Here is a 26041-nt window from a genome sequence, read left to right as displayed (position 1 = left end):
CTTCTTTAACAAAGAATTGTTGAAGCTTGTTTGTGCACAGTAAGAGGTCTGGATAAATCAACACAGCATAGCTGATTGCGAAAACACAGAACAGAGACTTTTGAGACCAAAAGAGTAAGAACGCTTACCGCTCCTACACAGGAAAAATACGAAAGAAGAGTGATTAAATTCACGACAGATCTTGGGAGCATCAAGAACGACTTAGATTCTGGTGCCGCTCACGTAGATGAAGTAAAGAATGATCCGGATTCCTTGAAATCAGTCAGGGAGCTTATTCAGAGTTGCGAGACCGCATATAGAGAACTTTCTGGAAAGTTTGTAGATTTCTTAAGAGCCACCAGGAATATGACAGTGAAAATGAAGAGGCGTCACATAATGTTATATTCAGAACTGTTCTTTGTAAAGTTGATCTGAATATGCGAAGAATTGATACGTTTATTGAATCCGCCCAAAGCATTAAATGGCCATCACTCTGCAAGACACTCGGTAAAGTCTAACGCAAGTTACCTAGAGATGAAAGAAGCAGAATTACGAGCCACTGTCGTGAAAAAGAAGTTCGTAGAACAAGTAGCTAAGATCATCCACCAACGGGCAGAACTTGAAATAAAGCTGAAGGCAATCAAGATGGAAGAAGAGATAGAGACGAAACAGGCAGAAGTAAGTGCATTAAGAGAGAAAGATCTAGACCTGAACCTCCCAGCCGAGGATATCGTCTCACGGACACAGTTATACATCGAGAGCTTGCCAAGGGGACAACCGACACAACATCATGGGTCATATCTCGCTCCCTTTCCACAAACTATACAAGAACTTCATCAAGGCTCCCCACCAATGCAGGTACAACCTACCAGACTGTTTCATGAACCACCACAGCAACCAAATGCCCATATTTCAGACTCTCTACCAGATCTACCTGAATTCTCCTCATCGCCGTTACTTGTGATGTTACCAGAAACTAATCAACACGTTGGGAACAATGACCCATAGCCTCGTACTCCCATGGAGACACAAATGATAAACTCTCCTATGAATCAAGCTAATGCAGTTACATGTATGGACATGACAAAGTTTCTTCTGAAAAAGGATCTTATCGTATCCAGGATTACCAAATATGATGATAATCCCAGTTTGTTTCTTACTTGGAAACTCACCTTCAAGAACATAATGCAGGAGATGAGTGCGACACCTTCAGAGGAACTGGACGTTCTTGTAAGTCATCTCGGCATTGACTCGTCAGGACAGGCAGCGACCATTAGAAAATACAATGCTGACAACCTAAAATTGGTGTGGGAGAGACTTGAAGAGCGATATGGGGCACCAGAGCTTAATGAAAGCTCTCTAAGACGTCAGATATCTTCCTTCACAAAGATAGGTAACCACGATTTAAAGAGACTGTACAATCTAGTAGATTTAGTGGAAGAAATAGCCTCTGTGAAATGTCAATCTCAGTATGCATCACTGTTTTGGCACTTTGATTCACCAACTGGGATAAACCCTATCGTTGCAAAATTGCCTACGTTTCTACAAGATAAATGGACCGTAGAGGCTACGAAGTACAAGAATCGGGAATCGGCTGTATTTCAACCAATTACATTCTTTATTGACTCTTTAAAAGGACATTACTAGGATGAAGAATGATCCCAGTTTTAAACACTCGTACTCTGATGGTGAAAATCCCTTTGTAAACCACCCAAGGAATGTCCGTTACACTGTAGTTGCTGCTAGGAAAACAGAAACGCTGAGCTCACCTAAGAATATCTCCATTGAAAACACTGAAGTACATGTCCTCTTCACAACTCTAATCATTCGTTGAATGAATGTAAAGCTTTTCGGTCAAAACCAATGCCCGAGAGGAAGACGTTTATCATGAGTCACGGTCTAAGTATCCGATGTTGTGGCCCTAAGAAACACCGAACAAAGGAGTGTACGAACAATGTAAGATGTGATGTTTGCAATGGATCTCATCCTGCCGCTCTTCTTGAAGACAATCGTCGCCATGAGGGGGAGAAAGGCAAACGTACTACTATACATGAAAATGAGGCACGTGTGGAGATGGTATTGTCTATTGTTTGTGGAGCAATTCAAGGAACAAGTAAATCCTGTGAAAAAAATCCTGCTAGGATCTATCATGACAGTTTGAAACAGCACTCAAGAACTGTATATGTGTTCATTGATGACCAGAGCAGTCATTCACTGGCCTCACCCTCATGTTTCGATGCATTTAACCAGGACTACCCCAACCATCAGTACACGCTCATATCGTGCTCTGGATCCTTTACAGCATCTGGACGAAGAGGTACAGGTTTCGTCATAGAGTCTCTGGATGGCAAGTGTTCCTTCAAGCTTCCTATGCTCATTGAATGTGCAGAACTGCCGAACAATCGAGAAGAGATACCACACCCCCGTGTTGCTAAAGGCTATTCTCTCCTTGAGGACATTTCAGACAAGATACCTGACCTGTTGGAAAATGTGGAAATCGAACTTCTTATTGGAAGGGACCTCATCGACGCCCATATAGTGCAGGATCAAAGAAAGGGATCGCGTGGAATGCCATTCGCCCAAAAACTTCCCCTTAACTAGGTGATTATCGGTCCTGTGTGTCTTGATTCCCTTCATATTCCAGAGAAGATAAATGTCAACAAGACTCATATATTACAAAATGGTAGGCTTTCACTACTTCACTCACGTGAAAATAGAATACAGATAAAGGACCACATTTTCATTAAGACTGAACATGACGAAAAGATGAGAAGTTTGTGGAACTGATGGACAAGGGTTTCAAAAAGAATGCGGATGGACAATGGGAGGCACCGCTTCCATTCCGAACTCAAAGACCGCCCTCGCCCAACAATAAACTACAAGCCATAAATCGAGCGTCAGCACTTGTCCGTAGTCTAAGGCGTAACCCAACAAAGAAAGAGCATGTGTCTACGTTCATGGACAAGATATTTGAGAAAGCACATGCAGAGGAAGCTCCACCTTTACCTGACAACACGGAACGATGGTAAATTCTTATGGTTGGTGTATTCCACCCACAGAAAAAAGACTCAATTAGAACGGTGTTCGACTCCTCTGCAAAGTTCAACAACGTCTCGCTCAATGATGTTCTACTTAAAGGACCTGATATCACTAACAACCTGGTATCTTGTTACGTTTTCGTCGCGAGGACATTGCAGTTATTGGAGATGTAGAACAGATGTTTCACAACTTTAAGGTGAAAATTGATCATCGAAACTACCTGCGCTTCCTTTGGCATCCAGAGAACGACTTAGATCTGCCTTTAAAGCAGTACAGAATGACCGTTCATGTTTTTGGAAACCGTCCGTCCCCAGCTGTTGCTACATACGGAATACGTCGCTGCGTCGCCCACTCGGACCCTGATGTGATCGACTTTGTATCCAACAGAATCTATGTTAATGATGGACTCCTCAGCTGCCCCAGTGAGGAAGTCGCTGCCGACCTGATGAAGAGAACTCAGCAGGCTTTGAAAGAAGGGGGACGACTAAAACTTTACAAGATTTCTTCGAATTCGAAATCGGTGCTAAAGAAGTTTCCAGCTGATGATCTCTCCAAAGACCTTAAAGATTTAGACATTGGGAAGGATGACTTACCTGTTCAGAGAAGTCCCGGTTTATCATGGGATATCAACGCTGATGTCTTCACCTTCAAAATATCTTCAGATCAGAAGCAATTTACTCAGAGAGGAGTTTTGTCGACAATAAACAGCTTGTTTGATCCCCTTGGATTTGCATCGCCAGTGACTGTGCAAGGGAAGATGTTATTCCGCCAGATGCTATCAACTTCCAGTGAAGCTGACTGGGACAATCCCCTTGATGACTCCTTCCGATTGAAATGGTCAGCTTGGGTCAACTCTGTCCATCATCTTGAGGATGTCAGGATTCCAAGAATGTGTTGCAAATATTCTGTTTGTGAATTGCAACACAAGGAATTGCTTATTTTTACTGACGCCTCCAAGGATGCAATAGCTGCAGTAGCATTTCTGAAAGTATGGAAGGACGAGGAGAACAGTGACATTGGTTTCCTAATAAGCAAGGCCAAAGTGGCCCCAACACATGGCCACACAATTCCAAGGCTGGAATTGTGTGCAGCAGTTCTTGGGATAGAGATATCAGAAATCATCAGAGAACAGATGGATTTAGAGAAGAAGAATTTCAAGTTTTACAGTGACAGTCAGATTGCTCTTGGTTATATAACCAATGACGCCAGGCGATTTTACGTCTATGTTGCGAATAGAGTGAGTAGGATTAGATCGTTCAGTGAACCTGATCAATGGCAGCATGTTACTACTGACCAAAATCCGGCAGATTTGGGTACTCGATCGTTCGATGCTCAAGAACTCCCTCAAAGTATGTGGCTACGAGGACCAGCAATCCTTAGGGAAGACAACTTGTCCACTACCTTTGTGGGAGCACACGAGAACTTTGCTCTCATATTAGATGATGATAAGGACGTTAGACCTATTGTTGCAGTCAACAGAACGACTGTGAAGGAAGAAACATGTAACTCTTTCAAGACCCGCATAGAACGATACTCCAACTGCATCAGACTAGTTTGTAGTATAGCTATATTGAGGCATGTTCTGCTCACGAAGGACTCCTGTGAACATTCGCCCAGACGATGTCAATATTGTCCACAGTCCTTGAATTCAGGCACCCTGAAATCAGCTGAGATTCATATTTTGAAAGAGATACAAAGATCTGAATTCAGTGAAGAGGTGGAATGTCTCATCAAGAAGCTAGAAGCATCATTTCCTTGGCACCATTTCTGGACTCATCTTAAACTGTGCAATTACTCAGAAGGTAGGACACCTACCAGAATCATTACCAACCATTGAACCCAAAGAATTGTACAAGTCTCAGTGGCGGTACGTTCAAACTCTTGAGGATGAATTTTGGCGAAAATGGGAACGTGAGTGTTTATCCACCCTCCAAGTTCGACGAAAGTGGATGTCAGACGAACCCAGTTTAAAGGAAGGAGATGTTGTTTTGTTAGACGAGTTGGATAGCTCAAGGAATCATTGGCCAATTGCACGCGTAACTAGAACCTTTCCTTCTGCTGATGGACACGTACGTGAAGTTGAAGTTCGTGTAGTTAGGGGTGACACTGTATCTCATTATGTTAGACCGATTCACAGACTTGTGCCACTAGTCTTATCTTGATTGTAGTATATGAGTTTTGTTTTATACACTTCATCATTTTGTTAGGCTCATTTTCATAAGAGGCATGTATTTGATACCGTATATCAGGTTTTTTTCCGCGTGTATCCAATTTCCGCTTTGTTCGCGACGATTTCCGAATCGCGGAAAATAAATCAGCGTAAATTTGATACATAGTTTTGTTTTTGTAATAGAGTTCTCTCTTTCCTGATAAAGTAAACAGGTAAGTAAAAGAACGGTGAACTTTGTTCAATTGGTTTAGTTTGAGGTACAAATTGCGGGATCGGAGGACAAGCGCCAGATAATAGATTTGTAGGCCTCGTTGTTTATTAAATAATCAATTGACAAGCTAATTAAAACGGTCGCTTTCCTTGCGCAAACCGATGTCTAATTTTACCTGAGCTACTGATATATGTAACGGTACATGATCTATTTATCTATGACTGTTTGCTTCTCTGAAAATAATTATCGGTAATCATTTCACATAAAGGAAATCGTGTATATGGTTTCATTGTCCGAAAGAGCGACACATTTAGATACTTTTCCCCTCTTACCTCACAGGTTTAAACAATCGTAAATTATATTTTCGATGTGAATCTGAAATAGTGAAAATTTGATTCGCGTAAATTTTATATACCTTTCTATGCTCTGATTCGCTGAAAAAAACATGACGCGGAAAAACCTGATATACGGTAATTGTATTTCTTAATTAGTGATTTCTAATCAAAAATCAGAGGGGGAGTGTAATGATACGGAATTTTTCCGTCCGGGTTTTGCATTTTACGTTGTCCTTGTTCTGTTTGCTGTGTACATCCGGAAAGACCCCCGCTTTTGTTTATAGGCATAATTGCCATCTCTGTACTGTATACAGGCCCAAAGAGTAAGTTTTTTTTTCTTATGCAAAATGTCCATTGCTGTCTAAATATTGAATATGCAAAGTGTCATTCTTTGTCAATCCTTTATTTTTGCATTATTGTTCTTAATCAAATAAAAGTGCACAATCGCATATGCCGTTGACATCATGTAAAATCTGGATAGGATATTTTATGAAACATTATTTTGGTAACAATTTTAATTATATCAAGTCAAAACGTCAAGCGATATAATACGGTATGAATATTAAATGTAATTTGTTTAAAGGGCATAAAACTCCTTTTTCGTGTATTTTCATAATTTGGCATAATATATATCATGGATTGGCATTTTATAATTTGTGAACTGTTTATGAATTGTCTGTTTTATGTTAATATCTGTAGGACGGCTTATTTTCTTTTTGTAGCCTCTTACCCTCATGACAGAGGAGACAAAGAATTGTTGAAGCTTGTTTTTGAACATCTATTGTTCGTGTCATTAGCCATTTTTAGTGCTTCAGAAAACAATTTTCACATATTTTCTTTTTGGAGAATATACATGTATAAAGCTGACATGTTTTTGGATATTTCTTCAGAAGGTAAACAATTTCAAAAAGAAAAAAAAGTCATGATGTTTGGGGGGTTAAGAACATTATTCATAATGTACAGCAATTAAATTTTGCCATTATTTCTTGAAATAATACATTTCAAAGGTTTGTAGCCATGGTAACAGAGAATCATTCATCGAAAGAAAACAACAAGTGTATTTGTGAAAATTCGAAAATAAGAAAATGTTTACACAAATAAAACATTCTGAATATTTGTACAAAGTCTAGTATTTTCATAAGAAATATGCAAGTGTTTATTCTGAGAAAGTTGTAAATTTACAATCCAAATAGAAAAAAAAAAGATGATAAATGAATTTTTCACACATTGTTGACAACAACTTCAAAACAAATTTAACAACTGATATTTTATGGAAATCTTAGAGCATGGTATGTTTTAAATTAGTCGATGATCATTAAGGTCTTCCGTTTCAAACGGAAGACATTATTGTTATTCTTCGGATTCTTTTTTATACCCGCACTTTCTAATGAAGTTCGGGTATATTGTTGTTACCCTGTTCCGTCCGTCCGTCCGTCCGTCTGTCACGTTTTACTTTCTCACACTGCTCTTACATCTTATAAACCAGCAAACTCAACTCTTGGAGTTTGATTAGGGGTATCATGTTGTTTTGTAAAAAGGTTTAAAAAATTCTGTGTTAGTCCTTGGGGTCAAATAATTGGTAAAATATGACGTTTTATCACAAAAAACCTTCCTCCTCGAACTCCTCCTACATTTTCAACAGTAGACAAATCATCTCTTGGAATATGTTTTAGGGTATCCTATAGATGCGCAGTAAGGTTTCGTAATTTTCAATTTTGTCCTGGGGGCCATTTAATGGCTGAAAAATGGCGGTTTTTTTTTTTTTTTTTTACAAAAAAATGGTTTCAAAAACGTCATTTGTTTTGGCAGTAGCCAAATGATCTGCCAGAATATGATTGGGGGTTTCATATTGAAGTGTGATCAGGTTCCAGAATTTTTTTTTATTTAGGGGATCAGTGGGCAACAAAAAATGACGGTTTTTTTTTGCAAAAAAAAGTATGGTTCCCAGAACTCCTCTTACAAGTTTTGGAGTAGCTACGTCATCTCTTAGGATATAATTGGGGCTATCCTATAGATGTGCAATAAGGTTTTAAAAAGTTAAATTTCATCCAGGTAGTCAAATAGTAGCAGAAAATTGACGTTTATCACTAAAAAAAAATTGATCCAAGAGCTCCTCTTATGATTTAATGGATAGACACATCATATCTTGGAATATGATAGGGAATGTTCTATAGATGTGCAGTAAGGTTTTAAAAATTTTAATTTCATCCAGGGAGTCAAAAAGTAGCAGAAAATTGACGTTTATCACTTCAAAAAAACATAGATCCTAGAACTCATTTTAATGGATAGACACATCATATCTTGGGATATGATAGGAACTGTTCCATAGATGTGCATTACAGTTTTGAAAAATTAAATTTAACCCTGAGGCCCATTACCTACATACCTTTTGATGCCCTTTAAGGATCAAGAATATATATGGTTAAGGGGTGGGGATCTCAACCGTTTTCGAGATATTCGTGCACTTCCTGTTTGAGGGGGGTCATGACCACCCCCGGGGCCCATGACCTACATACCGTTTGATGCCCCTTGACACAAGAAACAAGAATATATATGGTTTAAGGGTGGGGATCTCAACTGTTTTGAAGATATTAAGGGACTTGCTGTTTGAGGAGGTCAGGACCAGCCACAGGGCCCATGACATACATGACATTTGATGCCCATTGACATCAGAAAAAAATGAATATATATGGTTTACGGGCCATGATTATAACAGATTCTTAGATATATGGTAATTTCAAATTCCTGGGGGGGGTGGGGATGACCCCAGGGGTCAGATCTAATAAACCCTATACATTGCCAGTAACAGTCAATATATGACTATGAAAACCCTATATTATTATCTTTGTCCGTTTTCAAGTTACCATTTACAATAGAGTCTACGATTCTTCCAACAAGGTTCAATGTTAGACCTAACAGCCTTTTGACCCCCCCCCCCCCCAAAAAAAAGTGGTTGTCTAACCCAAAATGAGAAAAATCAAACCAGGATGCAAAACTAGATATGCAGGCCTATCATATCCTAGAGTTTTGTACCATTCTGTTTAGCCATCTCTGAAAAACAACTTTAGAGCGGGAAAGAAGACGAAGAATAATAATACATGTATTAAGAACCGTACAAAAACAATAAGTCTCCAAATTTCATTCAGGAGACTTAATGATAAAGATTAAATAGAGATAGGATCATCAAACATCAATAATTTAAAGATAATTGACAATTTCTGATTCTAAGGGGGTCAGGATGAACCTTTAGGGTCATGACTTATAAATGCCATAATGATCTGATGCGACATGACCTAAGGAGGAATAATATCTTTGGATCAAGGTGGGGATCTCAATGGTTTTTATGATATTTGTTAATTTCAGGAAGAGCACTTAAGGTCAGACGACACGTTCCTCAATTTTAGATAACTTTTTCCAGGAATTTGTTAATGGTTTACTACTACTTTGACAAGCTTTCTTGCAAAAAATTAGGGTACCTTACCAGGCATTTCTGCAAAATCCTCGAGTATGCAATTTCCTATATAATCTTCTTGAAAATACACTTGAATTGCTGATATAAAAAATACATCTACAGCACAGCGAAATTCTTTATATTATAACTATATCTCCGCCGGAGCGGGGCTTTGAACTCACGACTTCTAGAATTTATACGCTTCTGACAGTGAGCGGCCACGGTTCTAACCACTCGACCATCTAGACGTACAACCAAATCCAAGTAAATTTTGATCATTTTTAAAGTAATTATAAATTTAATATTTTTTATTGGAACTCTTTATTACGAGGAGATACAAAAACGATTCTCGAGGAACGTGTCGTCTGACCTTAATTTTAATTGGAATCATGACCTATACATACCAACTGAAATGTCTTGAAAAAAGAAACAATAATATGTAATATGTACATTATATATGAATCAATTTAAGAACCCAGATATAGATCAATCATCTATGTTTTGTAATACTGTATTTGTTCTTCCTATGTATATATACATGTATTAGTTTGTGTTTTGTTCTATACTATTCATGTGCATGACTGTAGTATGGCTTAGTCTTATTTTAAATTACATTAAAAAATTGTTAAATATATGACTTGGAACCCCCACCCCCGAACAAACTCAAATATAAACTGTCCCCCCCCCCCCTTAATTGTCGAATAATCTTTTAAAATCAAAATATAATTTGGGTGTCTAAAAACTTTTATAAACTGGCAAAAATGTTATTCTTAAAAAGAAATACATTACACCTTGCATAATTGACAAATGATCTATTAAGTTATGAGCAGAGGTCATATTTCTACCTTGGGATCAATAACTAGTATTCATTGACAAGTTAAAATTAATAACAATAAATGATTCAAATTATAAATGTGTATACTCCACATTCACCCCCCCCCCCCCCAATCTAACCTGGTTCTAAAGATTCAGTCTTCTTTATATATTCTTACATGTGTACAGTAGCAAGTTTTAAATCATTTCTTGATTGCTTTTTCTCTCCTGATGCACATTAACATTTTGGAAATTGCTTAATTCAATTTTCAAAATTTATAAACAAAATGTTATATGCATGTGTATTCGCCTATTTGGGGCAATTGTTAAGTCTCCTAAACAAAGCCGTGTTGACCCATATGGATCAAACACTACATATGAATAAAATAAAATACTTTATTATTTCTAGTTCTAGAATGTCAGGGTGTCTCCAAGGGGGCATAATCTATATACAATTTTACGCGCAATGACACAAAGAGCAAGAATAAATTACATGGTTTCGGGATGAGGATCTCAGATCTCAGAAGTTAATAACAAAATATACAGTATAATCATCATTTCCTATTTCATAAAAGCGGGGGGGGGGGGATGTTTAAGACAACACCTGGGTGGAGGTCATTAATGTACTTTACACCATATGATGATGATCATAATGACCTTAGAACATATTTTGTATTTTCCTGTTTCGTGGGGTCAGAACAGTCCCATAAGGTCATGACCTACATTGTATTTGATGCATTATAATACATTAAGAAAGAAATACTCCTTCCTTCCTATTATAACTCATATAAAAATGATAAGTGTCTACACTTACTTACATGTAATACACAAATTAAATACGAAACTACTTATACAGGGTAAATATGGGGTCAACTCAGTAGTCCTAGTCTGACAAATGAAAAAAAAAACTTTTGCAATTAAAATGACAGAAACTTTACAAATGCGATACGATAGGTAACGATGATAAGCTTATTTGAATATTAAAAGATGATGATACTGTATGCTGTCAAAGGGAGATCACATTTAGAAAGTGAAAGTAGAACTTATGTATGCTGGCATCTCATTATATTGTGCTACTGCTACTACATGTATTATGCTTACCTATATTGGTCAACATCATAATGATAATCCAATTAAAACACAATAATGAATTCCTTTAGCTGATCTTAACTAATCCTTTTCTGCATATGGAAAACACATACATGTATGTATACACGTAAACCCATCTAATCGAAGAGCTGGGTAAAAGTAGTACCCGCAAATGAGACATGCAGACCTGTGTTGTGTACGTAACTTCAGACAAAGATCATTCATTTGTAACATGCATTTATTTTTATGACCTATTTTTCAAATCCACTTGCACTATTTTATTAGGTAAATAACAGCTTTAAGGTGGTGCAAGACACTTGCATATTGTGATGTATACTTCCTATTCAGATAGACAGTAAAGTATATTAAATATTAATTAAATATTTACACCCAAATAATGTTACCTAACATTGAAGCACAATGGGTTAGAGTGTTTACATGTCTGTAAGAGCATTGTGGTCCAAGGTGTATTTTAAGTAATTTTACTAATTGATGTAAATGAATTTTCATGGGGGGGGGGGGGGTTGGACCTCTCACTCCCACCCCTTCTCTAAATCTGTGCACACGATGATGTACATGTACGCACACAGAAGCAAATCTAAAACCGGCAACCGCCACGGAGAGGGGGCATAATTTAATTTTTAATTTTGTTTGTAATAATGATATAGACTATTATACTTTCTATGACATGAAATGTTAAGATTATTGATTAACTGAAAATTCACTGCAAACAGTTTAATCCCAAATTGCACATAAAGTGCTGCTCATATTATCATATGGAAAGGGATCTCATCCTTCAGTTAAGAAAATTATAATTTTTAAATGTATTACCGGAGCTTGCATGTGGCCTTCATTTTTAATTAAACTGGTACAAAACAGTGTTATTTAGGGGCAAACACTTGGTGCGGGTATTACTGTCTAATGGCAGCATCTATTCTTCTTCTTCTTTTTTTTTCTTAACACTTTTTGTGCACGGGATATCTCAGAAATGGCTCGACCGATTTGCACGAAATTTTCAGATCTTACTACCTATGTTCTGAACCTTATCGGAAATTGTTTTGGTTGATGACGTCATTTCTGTTCTTGAGATATTGGCATTTTAAGGATTTTTAGGGGGTTGGTTTGTCCAAGAGTGTTCTCATAAAGTACAAACGATATCGATTTCAAAATTTCAGGGATGATAGACAAAAGGTTGTTTGTATGCACAAAAGCAGTCATGTTTGCCTAGCACAAGAAATGCCGGTGCTCGATAGGGCTCGAAAATTGAGATAAAAAAAAGTGTTGCAATTTTGCTTGGTTTTCTAAGTTTGTCTCTTTTCTCGCAAATATTTTGTTCAGACATGTAAAAGAAAAAATATTTTAAGTTACAAGATCTTTTGTTTGACATCAAGAAAAAGGGGCATGCCCCTCAAATTAGGGACCTAGAACCCTTCGAAGTTTTCACTTTATAACTCAAAAGCGGTTAAGATTTCGATATGGCTGTCGCTGCAAAGGTTGTTCATTATGATCTTATCAATGTCGTAACAATAATATTTTGTTCGGGTATTGCGTAATATGAGTGTAAAAAGCTAGTCATGTTACTATACATTGTGTTTTATTTGGCAAATAAACAGGGTATTTGTACGTATAACTGACATAAAGTGTTTAAACATTTAGTTATTTTCTATTGAAACACATTATGGACAAAAGAACTGCTTCAATGCAATGCATTTGAGTCGCATTTAAAATCTAGCTGGATTCCGAGCTGTGTAAGTAAACAATTACGTATCCCATCCCTTTCCCGCGGCCGCATGACAATTTAAAAGAACAAAACTAGAGCAGTGTACATTTGTTCATAAATAGTTTTTAAGTTTACATATTTTATTTGTTATAATAGATCATATGAAAAGGACAGATGTCAAAGTTGTAATACACCCATACTAGCTACGACGTAAGCGTCAGTTTAAACACGAGGCGAAATAATTTTGTAAATATCTTGTCTAATCCGGTAATTCTAAAAACATTAGCCGGATTAGGCAACATCCGGTTTAGAGGACAATGTTGCAAGTTAATTGTAGTATTTAATGCAATAGATCTTGATCGTGTATTCTTGCAAAATTTTCAATTTTCTGATATATATTAGATGTAATCGATCTTATTTACAGGACCAATTTTCATTTTCGTTTTTGTTTTTTGGAAAACAATAAATTCATAATGGATCTTTTATAAATAGTTCTTTACTGAGAGATATTTTGTGAAAGGTCATAAAAGCACAAATGTTAATGATTTTATTATGTATTACGTTATAAACTAGAGGATTTTAAAGGTCAAATGTCCAACATTTTAATCACACATAGATCAGAAATAAAATATCTTTGGAAATGAAGTATAGAAGAAAAGATGCTCAAAATGATGTACTTAAAAATATTAAACCTTCAAAATGTCATTAAACGGCCCCTATAAGGAGATAAGGAATCGGCCCCTAAAACTTTCTTTCCCATATATTTTAGGAACGGTAATGAATTTCTAAACACTTGTTAACAAAATGTGTTTAAAATTAAAAGACCTTTCATTTGATATTAAGAAAAAAGGGGCTGACCCCTCAACTTGAGGGATCGGAGGGCTCTAAATACTTTTTTCTAGTCCTTTACAGAGAGACATTTTGTGAAATGTCATTAAAGCAGATACGTTATGTTACAGTTATGTATCCAAGCAATATAATGATTTTATCGTGCGTACCTATTTAGGTGTTCTAAGAGGTCATATGTCTGTAAAATTAATCACCTATATATCAGAAAGTAAAAATCTTTTGTAATGGATCAGCCCCTATAACATTTTTTCACATATATTTCATGAACAGTAAGGAATTTCCAAAGACTTTTTGAACAAAATATGTTTAAAATTTAAAGACCTTTAATTTGATATCAAGAAAAAGGGAGTGACTCCTCAAATTAGGGATAAAGATGATCCTTAAGTTTTTTATCTATATAGTCGTTTACCGAGAGATGTTTTGTAATAGGATATAAAAGCAAAATTAAGTATAATACGTTTATATATCCTGATTTTCTTATCCGTTACCTAACTATGGTTTTTAGAGGCCAGAGGTAAAAAAGTTTAATTTTTTCTATCTTAATTGGAAGAAATGGAAGTATTTAAAAAAGCAACGTAAGAGAACTTATAAAACGCATTACAGGAAAGCATTAGTACTCAACTCTTATTTCCAGATCATGTTCTGTTGTCGAAAGTTAAAGTCGATGACGTCATATCACCTTCTGAAAATCGGACGGAAGACCTCTGTGGTGTTCCCAATCCGGAAATTTACCCGTTCCGGGTTTTGATAATATGTGTTTTGTTTATATTTCCGCCCAAGCAGAACTACATGTGCTATTAGTTATCTCTTGTGTTTAACCCCCCCCCCCCCCCCAAAGGAGTAAGTAATTATCATTATATTTAGAATTTGATTGTATATTAAGTAAATAAGTACTTTAAACTGTTTTATACATTAGATAAAGCTAAAATTACATGTTTAAACATTCTGTTGCAAAATTATCGGTCTGCTCAGTTGAAGCTATTCCTGTCAGTGTCCATTACTATACTGTGTGTTTGGAAAGTCAGTGTAATGTGTCTTTTTGTTTTGTTGTAGTTTTTTTTTACCCTCTTCACGAAGAAGAATGTTTCGTTTCAATAAATCTTGAAAACATCACAGTAAAAAATCATGGCTACACGATCGTTTATGGCGCAAGGGCTCAGGAAACAGAGAATCATGACCAGTGCGGGTAAGAAACTCTTTGATAAATCCGTGTCTCGTCACACAACAGAAATAACTGCATTAAAGAGAATTATTGACTGTTTTGCATCGCAATGCATGGAACAAGGTGTAAATATCTCTGCAATCGAGAAAACAGAAGAACAGATAAGTGAACTTTTTAAAAGATTCGATAAGGATGTACAAACATACAGACAGTTTTTAGAAGAGCACAGAACTGCAGAGAGTGAGACTGAAATAAATTCATTATAAGAAATTTCATCATCTGTGGCAAAATCCGTAGCAGTGTTTACCTCGCACTTGAACTTGAATGTCGAAGAAAGTGTTTTCGGTGAATATGAAAGTCAACATGAAAATCAAGATCACCCAGATTTTACAGAGTGTTATGTGATGGAGGATGTGAAAATAGGCATCCCTCCAACTGATCCAGTGGTTAATGAATACATACCATCTGCAGCAATGGAAAACACACACAACAACCCTGAGTCTGAACCCCCTTGGAATTCATTGGACCCAGTTGTTCCTCCGGTTGTACAACAGACAGATATTAATCAGAACAATACCTTTGATCTCGCTAAAGCAGTTGTAAAAAACCAAATGATTCCACAAAGACTTCGGAAATTCAGTGGTGAACCTGGACGGTATATTACCTAGAAACACAGTTTTCTAAATGTAATGAATGACATCAATTCTACCACTTTGGAGCAACTTGATCTACTACTGAATAACCTTGGACAAGTGTGTAAAGTGCAGTGCGAAAATATCAGATCTACATATGCTCGCAATCCGGAAAGAGCCCTAACTCAAATTTTGGAGAGACTGGACCTGGAGTATGGAAGCCCAGAAGCTGTTGAACACTCCATGAAACAGCGGATAGCTAGTTTTACCTCACTAACTGAGAATGACAGAAAACGCTATTTTGATTTGTTTGACCTTGCAGCAGAAGTGGAATCACTGAAAGGCGACGATTCCCTTGGATCAGCCTTTGCATATTTTGACTCCTCTACTGGAATAAATGACTTTCACAGGGCGAAAAACCATCTTTAAGCAAGTCCTTAAAGGTGGCTTAAAGGTGACTTAAAGGAGCTTAAAGGCTATACAACCTTTAAGCCGCCTTTAAGTCACCTTTAAGCAAGTGCTTATAGGTCCTTAATGTCCAAACTTCTTTAAGCCACCTTTAAGCATCTTTAAGTGGCATTTACGCTCTCTTTACACTGCCTTTACACTGTCTTTAAGTGGCCTTTAAATCAATATTGATCAAGCTGAACAATAAAACATAATAATATATTAAATGCAAAAGCTCTTTTATAGGGATGGGAGGGGGTCATCCGAGTGATAATATAATTTCCAAGGAAGGGGGGGGGGGGGTGTTCCAAGCGGTTTTAATCGACACTCCATTAAACACAGATCGCTATCATCAGCACCGCTCCGATGGACACAGATTGCTGTCATAAAATTCTTTATAATTTGTTGGGGGTTTCAAAATTATTGTAGGGATGAGCGCAGTCTCTGTATCTTAATATGTGCATAAAACTAATTAAAGTATGTTTGTTTCCTATTATAAATTAACCGGTGAAAAATCTCTCTCTCTCTCTCTCTCTCTCTCTCTCTCTCTCTCTCTCTCAGTTCATCCGGTTATTAAACAAAATAAAGATAATGAACCAAAAATGCATGATTTAATTTGATAATCGGTTTAAAGTTTGTATTTTTTTTTCAATTTTCATTATTTCTAACTCTAGATCTGCTAGATACATGTTAAAGATGAAAAGACTCTCAACTGCCTTTGTTATATCGGGCAGGATAGTACTGCTTTGTTTGTCTAGACATAGTTTTGTTCGTTTGTGTATATCTAATTAGAGTCTATTGTTTGTGCAACTTAAGAAAGCCCCTGGAAATAACACAGAATATACAAGATATACACAACAGTTGTGTCGTGTGCCTTGGTGCATGTTTGTGTATATCTAATTAAAGTCTATTGTTTGTCCAACTTAAGAAAACCTCTGGAACTAACACAGAATAAACAAGATATACACAACAGGTGTGTCGTGTGCCCAGGTGCCCGTCAGGGTTTCTAAAGGCGTTGAATCTTAGTATGTACCAGAGGCGGATCCAGCAATTTGGAAAAGGGGGGGTTCCAATTAATGATAATCAATACGTGCAAAATTCATTATTTTTCAACAAACAAGGCCTTTTGAACGTTTTCCATGCGTAAATTTAATTAACAGTTATCTCGTCAATATCTACATGTATTTCATACCTATCTTAATATCAGAGTGCACTGCATTTATTAAGCGTTTTGGGTTAGGTAAGGACGATTTGCACAATTTCTAGCCTTAGAAAAAAAAACAAGTCTCCAGCAATGAGAACGTACGTTTATGCTTAATAGAAAGAAACACTAAAAACAAAAAAAAAATTGATTCAGACTTATTACGACAAGCTATTATAAATATAAATTTTTTGGTAATTTTTTTATGTCTTTGATGTTTAAATTCTAAACTATTTATCGATTTTGATTTCTATTGATTGCCTTCTTAAATAAAGGTCTAAATGATAGGATATGACAAAAAATGGGGATACTTAATGTGCTGAATAGATTGTACATGTGTAATACAATGGTACAAGCAATAGTCGTCCCAGGGAACTTGATGTGACCTCTGTAATGGGTGCGCAACATCACCCGGCACTAGTACAGATGCGATCATATTCAAGAAAGTTGTGAAAAGTTGTGCATTTACATAATGGTTTACATATAAACCCCTTACACGGTATTTTTGTAACGTAATTTCCGATTCATGGGGGGTTGGGGGGGTTGGGAAGGCTTCGTTTGTGATTCAGGTATTAAGGCAGCTAGCATTCCAGAAAAATAGCATAACCCGCATAAGAAATTCTTTAGATGAGCAATTTTAAAAGCATTTATTTGAAATAATTAAAGTATTTATGGTATAAATGGGAAAAATTGCCTTTAAATAGGCATTACAAGTTTTCAAAAAAAACATATGTCTCAGAGAAAGGGGGGGTTCCGACCCCCGGAACCCCCCCTCTGGATCCGCCAATGTGTACGAGTATACGATAAGTCTAGTGAATAAAAGTTAATTTACATTTGTAATTCATTTTCAAAGTATTATTTCCTAGTTCTGGGTTTCAAAGATGTTACGTCTACAAATTAACGATACATGTATGTAAGAGTAAAATCTTGAGGCTAATTAATTAATGTACCGGTGATCATAAATAGGGGTTGATTATTTAAATATATGTATAAGGGTAAATATGTCAAATATACCCGGCCTGGCACATCATACAATTGTATGTACAAGTCATTTGCAATTGCCACATGCAGTAAATACGTCACCGGTAATTGGTAATTTTGTTTGTTATAGAATTGATAGTTTAAAAATCATGTACATACAATTACATGTAAATATTTAAACATATTGGAACGGCGCCGCGATCATGAAAACCGGGAAATTGCGGGAAATTGAACAAATACCCTAGTAGTATCAATGCATTTAATAAAAGAAATGATTTCATTTTCTTTCTAACATTTTTATAGCTATAAATTAGATGAACGTATATCTACTCGGTTTAAATTTATTAACTAAGAAAGCCTACTATAGTGAACCTAACGGTTTCCATTTAGGTATAATATATTTTTGTTCACTGAAGACCAAGTTCCGTATTTCATTCTAAATACATGCATGCATGTAATTTATAAATTAGATATAATTGATTGTTACAAACTGAATGGTTTGTCAAAATCTTTTCAAGTAAACACATTCAATACAGTGATTCAATATCCACTGATATAAAAACGCTCAAAGATATGTAAGTTGCCGTGGCGCAGAGGAAGTGTGGTGATGCAAGTAAACTAAGGGTCCTGGGTTCAATTCTCGCCGTAGTCGGGTTTTTTGGTGTTTTTTTTTTCATTTTTCTTTCTAGAACAAAAACCGTTTAAATACCTTTTCTTTCATAAAGTTAATACATTTGTTGGAAATTAAGCACACTATTGAATTAAAATTTTTTTAATGGCTTAAAGGTGGCTTAAAGGTAGCTTAAAGGTGGCTTAAAGGACAGGTGACACAAAATCATTTTCTTCTAAAAACATTTTCTTTGATAAATATAAATCAGTTTATAACAATTTTTCCATTTGACTAGCATCAGATAAGAATACACAGCTTATTAAGTGTGCTAAAATCCCAGCTGCAGCAGATCTCCGAGTTTTGCCGATCTTTAATGAGATAAGAAACCCATGTGCGTTATTCGTCAAAGATGACATAGTCAGCTATCGGCTACATAGTAAACAGAGCAATGGACGATGATTTTTTTACACGTACAGGATAGTGTATTTGTGTTGCAAATGATGATTTTGAAATAAAGCACTATCAGATTAAAGTGAATTTATTAAAAGCATATTTTGTTGAAAAGTTTAGTGTATGAACCCTCTCCTGAAAACAAAGTAGTAAGATTATAGAATGTACAAGATTACATGTTGTATTATTGGTTAATGGAGTTTTTGAGAAATGTTGTGTACATAAATGGTGGTGATAGGAATTGAAAAAAAGTAATTAAATGAGAATGAATCTGAAGATTCTGTGATATTGCAGATTATCATCCTGTCAGCCAGACAGGCCACCACTTGTTCAGATTGTCAGTATTCAGTAAAGTTTGAAATATATTGTTTGAATATGCATATTAATCCAATCTTGCAGATCCAAAACATTTATTTGAATAGGTTGATATTAATCTAAATATTTTTTTCTTTAAAAAAACTGAACTCCTGGGAGCACGATGAGTTAGATTTTTATTATATCACATATAAATCCTTTTTGTGTACTATTTGTAACAATTGGTGTTGCTGTAAAAATAATAATTCATTGTCCATCTGAATCTAATGTCAGTATATAAGAAGTAATCAGTGTGCATAACAGCTCGTTTTTGGGCATTTTTTTTTAGGTTTGATCAATAGAGAATATATTATACACAACTCAGAAGAACTACCAAAAAATGATCTTCATAATCTATTAAAAGAAAAATCAAATTACATTTGGATAAAATTCAAGGAGTCTGAGATTAATACGTTTTTAAAACCTGAATACTATGTTAAAAAACTACTGTTTCAGTCTTTACTGATTATGAAAATTGGTATAAATATAGTTCTTTTAATTAAATTTCAATAAACAAACATGATCAAATACCATACTAAAAAATGAAATTAAAAGATGTTTCGGTTATTAGTATTGAGATTAAGGTAGACCCCTGATTTTGTGGAACTAAAGAAATTTACAAACATATTTGCTTACAGGTACCAGGATTTCTGGTAATACTTCTTAAATAAAAAAAATCCTTTATTAAGTCCAATTAACTTAATTAGGGTTTATTTAGGGTTTAAGATCCAGTGAAATTCCTGGTAACGAAAAGTCTCTATACATCATCACTTACTATGTGTTGACTAAACAAAATCGTTTCTTGGTTTTGATGATTTTAATCTTTTACAAATCCAACATCTGACATATTTTTTCCAGCATGAAGTATATAGATCAATGAAAAGTTAACAGTACAGGTCATAATTTTTACTCCTATTCATAATTGCTGAGGAAACAGAAACGGGGTTTCTAAGCTTAGAATAACTCTGTTTATGTACTGGGTTCTCAAACTTTTAATAGCAATGAGCAAAAGTTAATGTCTTCAGATTTTAGATAAGAGCAATTCAGAAATCCCTATGGTTGAAAGATACAGCGAATGGGCAGTGTGTCGGCTATTACGTCGCACCGAAGGTTTCCGATCTCAGAGGCTTCAGATATGCATATTGAGGTCACGCGTCTTATCAGCTCAGTAATTCAGCAATAGCTGTGAACCAGAGGGGAGTAGTAAGGAAAATTTTGCAGAAATTGTATCCCACTCACAATTCAACTGTTGGTCAATGTTTTTGTGATTGTGTCACCTGTCCTTTAAAGAAGTTTGGACATTAAGGACCTATAAGTTGTCCTTAAAGGTGGCTTAAAGGTGGCTTAAAGATAGTCTTTAAGCTGCCTTTAAGCCATCTTTACGCTTTCTTTAAGCCACCTTTAAGCAACACATATAGCTTAAAGGTGGCTTAAAGATCGTCTTTAAGCTACCTTTAAACACCTTTAAGCTATCTTTAAGGAGGACTTAAAGATGGTCATTCATCCTGTGTTTGGTAGAAAACTACCAAAGCGGTTTCGAGAGAAATGGGCAACAACATGTGACAAGTACAAAAACAACAACAAGGTGTCTCATGTGAATTTCTCAGTATTTGTGAATTTCTTGAAAGATCTCGCTCGACTTAGAAATGACCCAAGCTTGATAATGGACAACCTCCCTCAGAATCCTACAGCTCACCATCCACCACGAAGAAAGCCAGTTCAAAGGTCAGACATATCTGTTCACAAAACAACCCTTGCCCCGGATCAACGTGGATTTGAAGCTGACAGTAACATATCTTATATTCGTTGTCCCATTCATGGTGGAAATTCAAACCATGCTCTCCGAGATTGTCAAAAACTTCGGAAAAAACCTTACAGAGAGAGAACAGATTTTCTTTTCAAGAAAGGATATCGTCTGAAATGTTGTGGTCAGGGACGCCATTTGAAAAAGATCTGTCATGAGTCTGTAAAATGTGTAGTGTGTGACTCTACTGAACATGTAACCGTTCTCCATCCAGACTTCACACCTAGGAAAGTCCATGAGGGGGAGCAATCGGATGTGAATTCGTACTGCACAGATGTAACATGCCTCAGAACACTAGCAAATCATATTCAAAAATTGTGTTAGTGAATGTGTTTCCAGAGGGAGAACATTATCGAGAGCGAAAAGTTTACTGTCTGATAGACGACCAAAGCAACAGATCTTTGGCATCGTCCTCATTTTGGATGCTTTCAATACACATGGCCCAGAGATGGAATACGTGTTGTCAACATGTACCGGGAGATCTGTAGCGTCTGGACGGAGAGCATCAGGGTTTGTAGTACGCTCATTAGATGGATCATGCACGCTCACACTACCAAGTCAAAACAGCCTACTGAGTACGGTAGAACCAAACGGCGAAGGATCAGAACGACTCCTTGTCCTTCGCCTAAATACCACCACAGGTCCAATCACCCTTGTAAGTGTTTATGCACGAACACTGACGTCACCTCCAGAAACAAAAGACCTGTTCTACGAGAAGCTGTCATCAGTCATAAGGAACATCCCTGACAAAGAGCAGCTCATTCTTTTGGGCGACTTCAACGCCAGAGTCGGCGCAGACAATGACTCGTGGCCATCATGCCTTGGTAAGTTCGGTGTAGGCAAAATGAATGAAAACGGTCAACGCTTGCTTGAAGTATGCACTTACTACAACCTGTGCATAACTAACTCGTTCTTTATGACCAAATCTCAGCACAAAGTGTCTTGGAGACACCCCCGATCAAAACACTGGCACCAACTAGATCTCATCATAGTCCGACGCTCTTCTATAAAGTGTGTTCTACACATGCGTTCCTATCATAGCGCTGATTGCGATACTGACCACTCTTTAGTGTGCTGTAAAATCAGGATGCAACCAAAGAAATTCCACTGTTCACAGAAACAGGACATTCTGCGCATCAACGTCAGCAACATGTCGCAACCCAAGCTCACTCAGAAGTTTGCAGAAACCTTTGAGCAGGAACTGGAGTTCGTACAAAAAGGGACTTCAACCGAGGAAAGGTGGGGAACCTTGAGGGACATCATGCATAGCACTGCCCTGGAAGCCTTTGGTAAAAGAACAACAAAGACAACAGACTGGTTCGAGGCAAAGTCCTCTGTGATGATTCCTGCCATAGAATCCAAACGTATAGCTTTGGCGGATTACAAAAGAACACCAAGTCAGAAGAACCTTCTGACTCTAAGAGCTGTCAGAGCAAAAGTCCAGCGGATGTCTAGACTCTGCGCAAATGAATCCTGGCAAGAACTCAGTGAGACCATCCAGACAGCCGCTATATCTGGTAACGCAAGAGGCATGTACGATGGTATTAAGAGAGCCATAGGACCAACTCAGAGCAAAACAGCCCCCCTCAAGTCATCATCTGGCGTAGTACTCTCAGACAAAAACCAACAAATGGAGAGATGGGTTGAACACTACACAGACCTGTACTCTACTCAGAACACTGTGACTGTCTCAGCCCTGGACGCCATTGAGAGCCTGCCAACCATGGATGAACTTGATGTAGAACCAACATTAGAAGAACTAAGTAAGGCTATTGACAACCTGGCCTCAGGAGAAGCTCCGGGTAACGATGGAATCCCTCCAGACTTGCTTAAACAGTGCAAAAGCTCCCTGTTGTCACCCCATAAGGTTCTATGTGAGTGCTGGGAAGATGGAAGCGTGCCACAAGACATGAGGGATGCAAAGATCGTCACCCTCTACAAAAACAAGGGAGAAAGAAGTGACTGCAACAACTATAGAGGCATCTCCCTCTTAAGCAAAGTCGGCAAAGTGTTTGCTAGAGTGACTTTGATAAGATTGCAGAAGCTGGCTGATCGTGTATACCCAGAGTCACAGTGCGGCTTTCGCTCAAAGAGGTCTACGATCGACATGATCTTCTCTCTTAGGCAGCTTCAAGAAAAATGCAGAGAACAACAGATGCCGCTATACATCTCCTTCATTGACCTGACCAATACGTTCGACCTAGTCAGTAGAGATGGACTCTTCAAGATCCTCCCAAAAATTGGATGCCCTCCAAAACTACTGAGCCTAGTGACATCATTCCACGTGGATATGAAGGGGACAGTACAGTTCAACGGTAGTTCCTCGGAGCCATTCAGCATCAATAGCGGTGTCAAACAAGGCTGTGTCCTTGCCCCCACGCTGTTTTGTATCTTTTTTGCCATGCTCCTCAAACATGCATTTGGTGCATCGACTGAAGGAATCTACCTACGTACCAGGTCAGATGGTAATCTGTTCAACCTCTCTCGCTTTAAAGCAAAAACTAAAGTCCGCGACAGAGTCATTCGGGACATGTTATTTGCCGACGATGCAGCAATTGTCACCCACACCCAGGAAGTACTGCAAACGTTGATGAACCGCTTTTCAATGGCCTGTAAGGATTTTGGCTTGACTGTTAGCCTAAAGAAAACAAACGTTCTAAGCCAGGATACTTCCACAGCCCCAGCTATAGCAATCGACGACTACCAACTGGATGTCGTCCACCAGTTCACGTACCTGGGATCTACCATTTCTGACAACCTTTCCTTGGATGTTGAGCTAGATAAGAGGATCGGAAAGGCTACATCCACTCTCGCTCGACTTTCAAAAAGAGTTTGGACAAACTCCACACTGAAAACTTGTACCAAAATTGCAGTATACAACGCCTACATAATCAGCACCTTGCTATACGGTAGCGAGTCGTGGACAACGTGTTCCAGGCAGGAAAAAAGGATCAACACCTTTCATCTGCGATGTCTGCGCCGCATCCTGGGCATTTCGTGGCAGGACAAGGTGCCTAACACCGAAGTCCTGTCTCGGGCGAACCTTCCAAGCATGTTCACTATGCTTCGACAACGCAGGTTACGCTGGCTCGGGCATGTGCGTCGAATGGATGACGGACGTATTCCTAAGGACATCTTGTATGGAGAATTGAGATCTGGGAAACGAAGCATTGGGCGCCCACAACTTCGATTCAAGGATGTCGTAAAAAGAGACATGCAGGCCCTTGATATCGACGTGCGATCTTGGGAAGACCTAGCAGCAGATCGACCCAGATGGAGGTCCACGCTACTCAGACAGATCAAGTCAGGGGAAGAAAAGCTTGTGCACGCAGCAGAAAACAAACGCGCACAACGAAAGCAGCGCCGAAACCCCGAAGGATCAGAAACCATTCACAGATGTGACTTTTGCGGAAAAGAATGTCTCTCCCGTATAGGACTTTTCAGCCACAAACGTTGCTGTCATAGAAAGACAAAATAGGATACAATATCCCATGGTCGTCTGCGACCGATGGAGGCCTACTACTATATGGCACCAGAATAACAACTTTCATGAGCCCTTTGTAGATTATCAAATGCCTAGGCACGTCTTTGGTAATACGGTATCACCGGCAGTGGCAAACTATGGGTTCAGAAAAGTGGTGCAAACCGCTGACAAGGATGTAAAGAATCTCATCAGAGATAATTTTTATGTTGACGATGGGTTACTCTCTTGCAAAACCGTCGAGAAGACGATGTTCCATTGTCAGTGTAAACCAAGCATGCAATACGTACATTATTCTGACATTTTACAACGTCTCCGACATCTTTACAATATTGATTGAATGCGTCCCTTTGCCCAATTTGGTAGCCAAAACAATGACACAGTTAATTTTCGAGGAAGTGTTTTTTCCATAATGCATACCATTTACAGTACACTTCGATCAAGGACTTCAGAAGAATAGTACGCTCTTTGAAGAGATGTATAAGGCACTTAATATAAGAAAAACCCCAAACACAGATAACGCCCTATCCTATAAGTGATGGTATGGTGGAGCAATTCAGCTAGACGTTGGTAACAATGTTTAGCGCATATGTGGATAACCATCTTTTAGATTGGGTTTACATTTGCCATATGTAATGATGGCTTACGAACATCATTACAGGACACAACATGCTTCATTTCTAATCAACTAATTCTTGATAGAAAATTAAAAAAAAAATTACCCAATTTGCATTGTGTCTAGCATATCAATAGAAGCTCTTGTTATGTATAATAGTTTTTTGCCATACTGCAACATTGCACCACGTCCTATAGCTAACGGTGTATTTTAGCGACAGATTGAAAATGCGGACATATGTTTACAAGTGATATGACAACTTGAAAGCATACATGTTTCATTCTTACATTTTTTGACGATATCATTAATATGATATTTTTACTTATTAGGTTTGTTATTGACTGTTTACAGAAACACAATGTCTTCATCTCATCAGAAGAAATTTAAAATAAATATCTGAAGGCATTACTGGGTGTTGGTCAGTTGTTAGATGACGGATTTGGAATTTCCGAAAACAGGGTCATATCTCTTTAGGAGACCTAGCCAGTATTCCAAAGCTGAGAACTACCCCCAGTTGTTAGATTGTCTCGAATACAACTCAACAGATCACTCTGACGATGAAGATGCTAAACAACTCCCTAGTGATGGTATGGATGACTATCTAGCCAAATATATGGGTGGTAGTTTACTAGACTACAGCTATGATG

At 37.5% G+C, this 26041-nt stretch overlaps 2 protein-coding genes across 2 annotated transcripts in view; both read left to right on the top strand.

Moving 5' to 3' along the window:
• LOC128164330 (delta and Notch-like epidermal growth factor-related receptor) overlaps positions 1 to 26041 on the top strand; it is a 65055-nt gene that overhangs the window by 31271 nt on the left and 7743 nt on the right. The window lies entirely within an intron of this gene.
• LOC128193063 (uncharacterized) lies at positions 3197 to 4855 on the top strand. Its single transcript, XM_052866275.1, has one exon. The coding sequence runs from the start codon at positions 3197 to 3199 to the stop codon at positions 4853 to 4855; it is 1659 nt and encodes a 552-aa protein (XP_052722235.1).

Source organism: Crassostrea angulata, chromosome 1, assembly GCF_025612915.1.
Source record: "Crassostrea angulata isolate pt1a10 chromosome 1, ASM2561291v2, whole genome shotgun sequence".
Lineage (NCBI taxonomy): Eukaryota > Metazoa > Mollusca > Bivalvia > Ostreida > Ostreidae > Magallana > Magallana angulata.
This window is presented reverse-complemented; position numbering and strand designations above follow the sequence as displayed.

What these genes read in the sequence shown, in the direction of transcription:
- LOC128193063 (XM_052866275.1), top strand. Translation starts at nt 3,197, where the DNA reads ATGTTTCACAACTTTAAGGTGAAAATTGATCATCGAAACTACCTGCGC.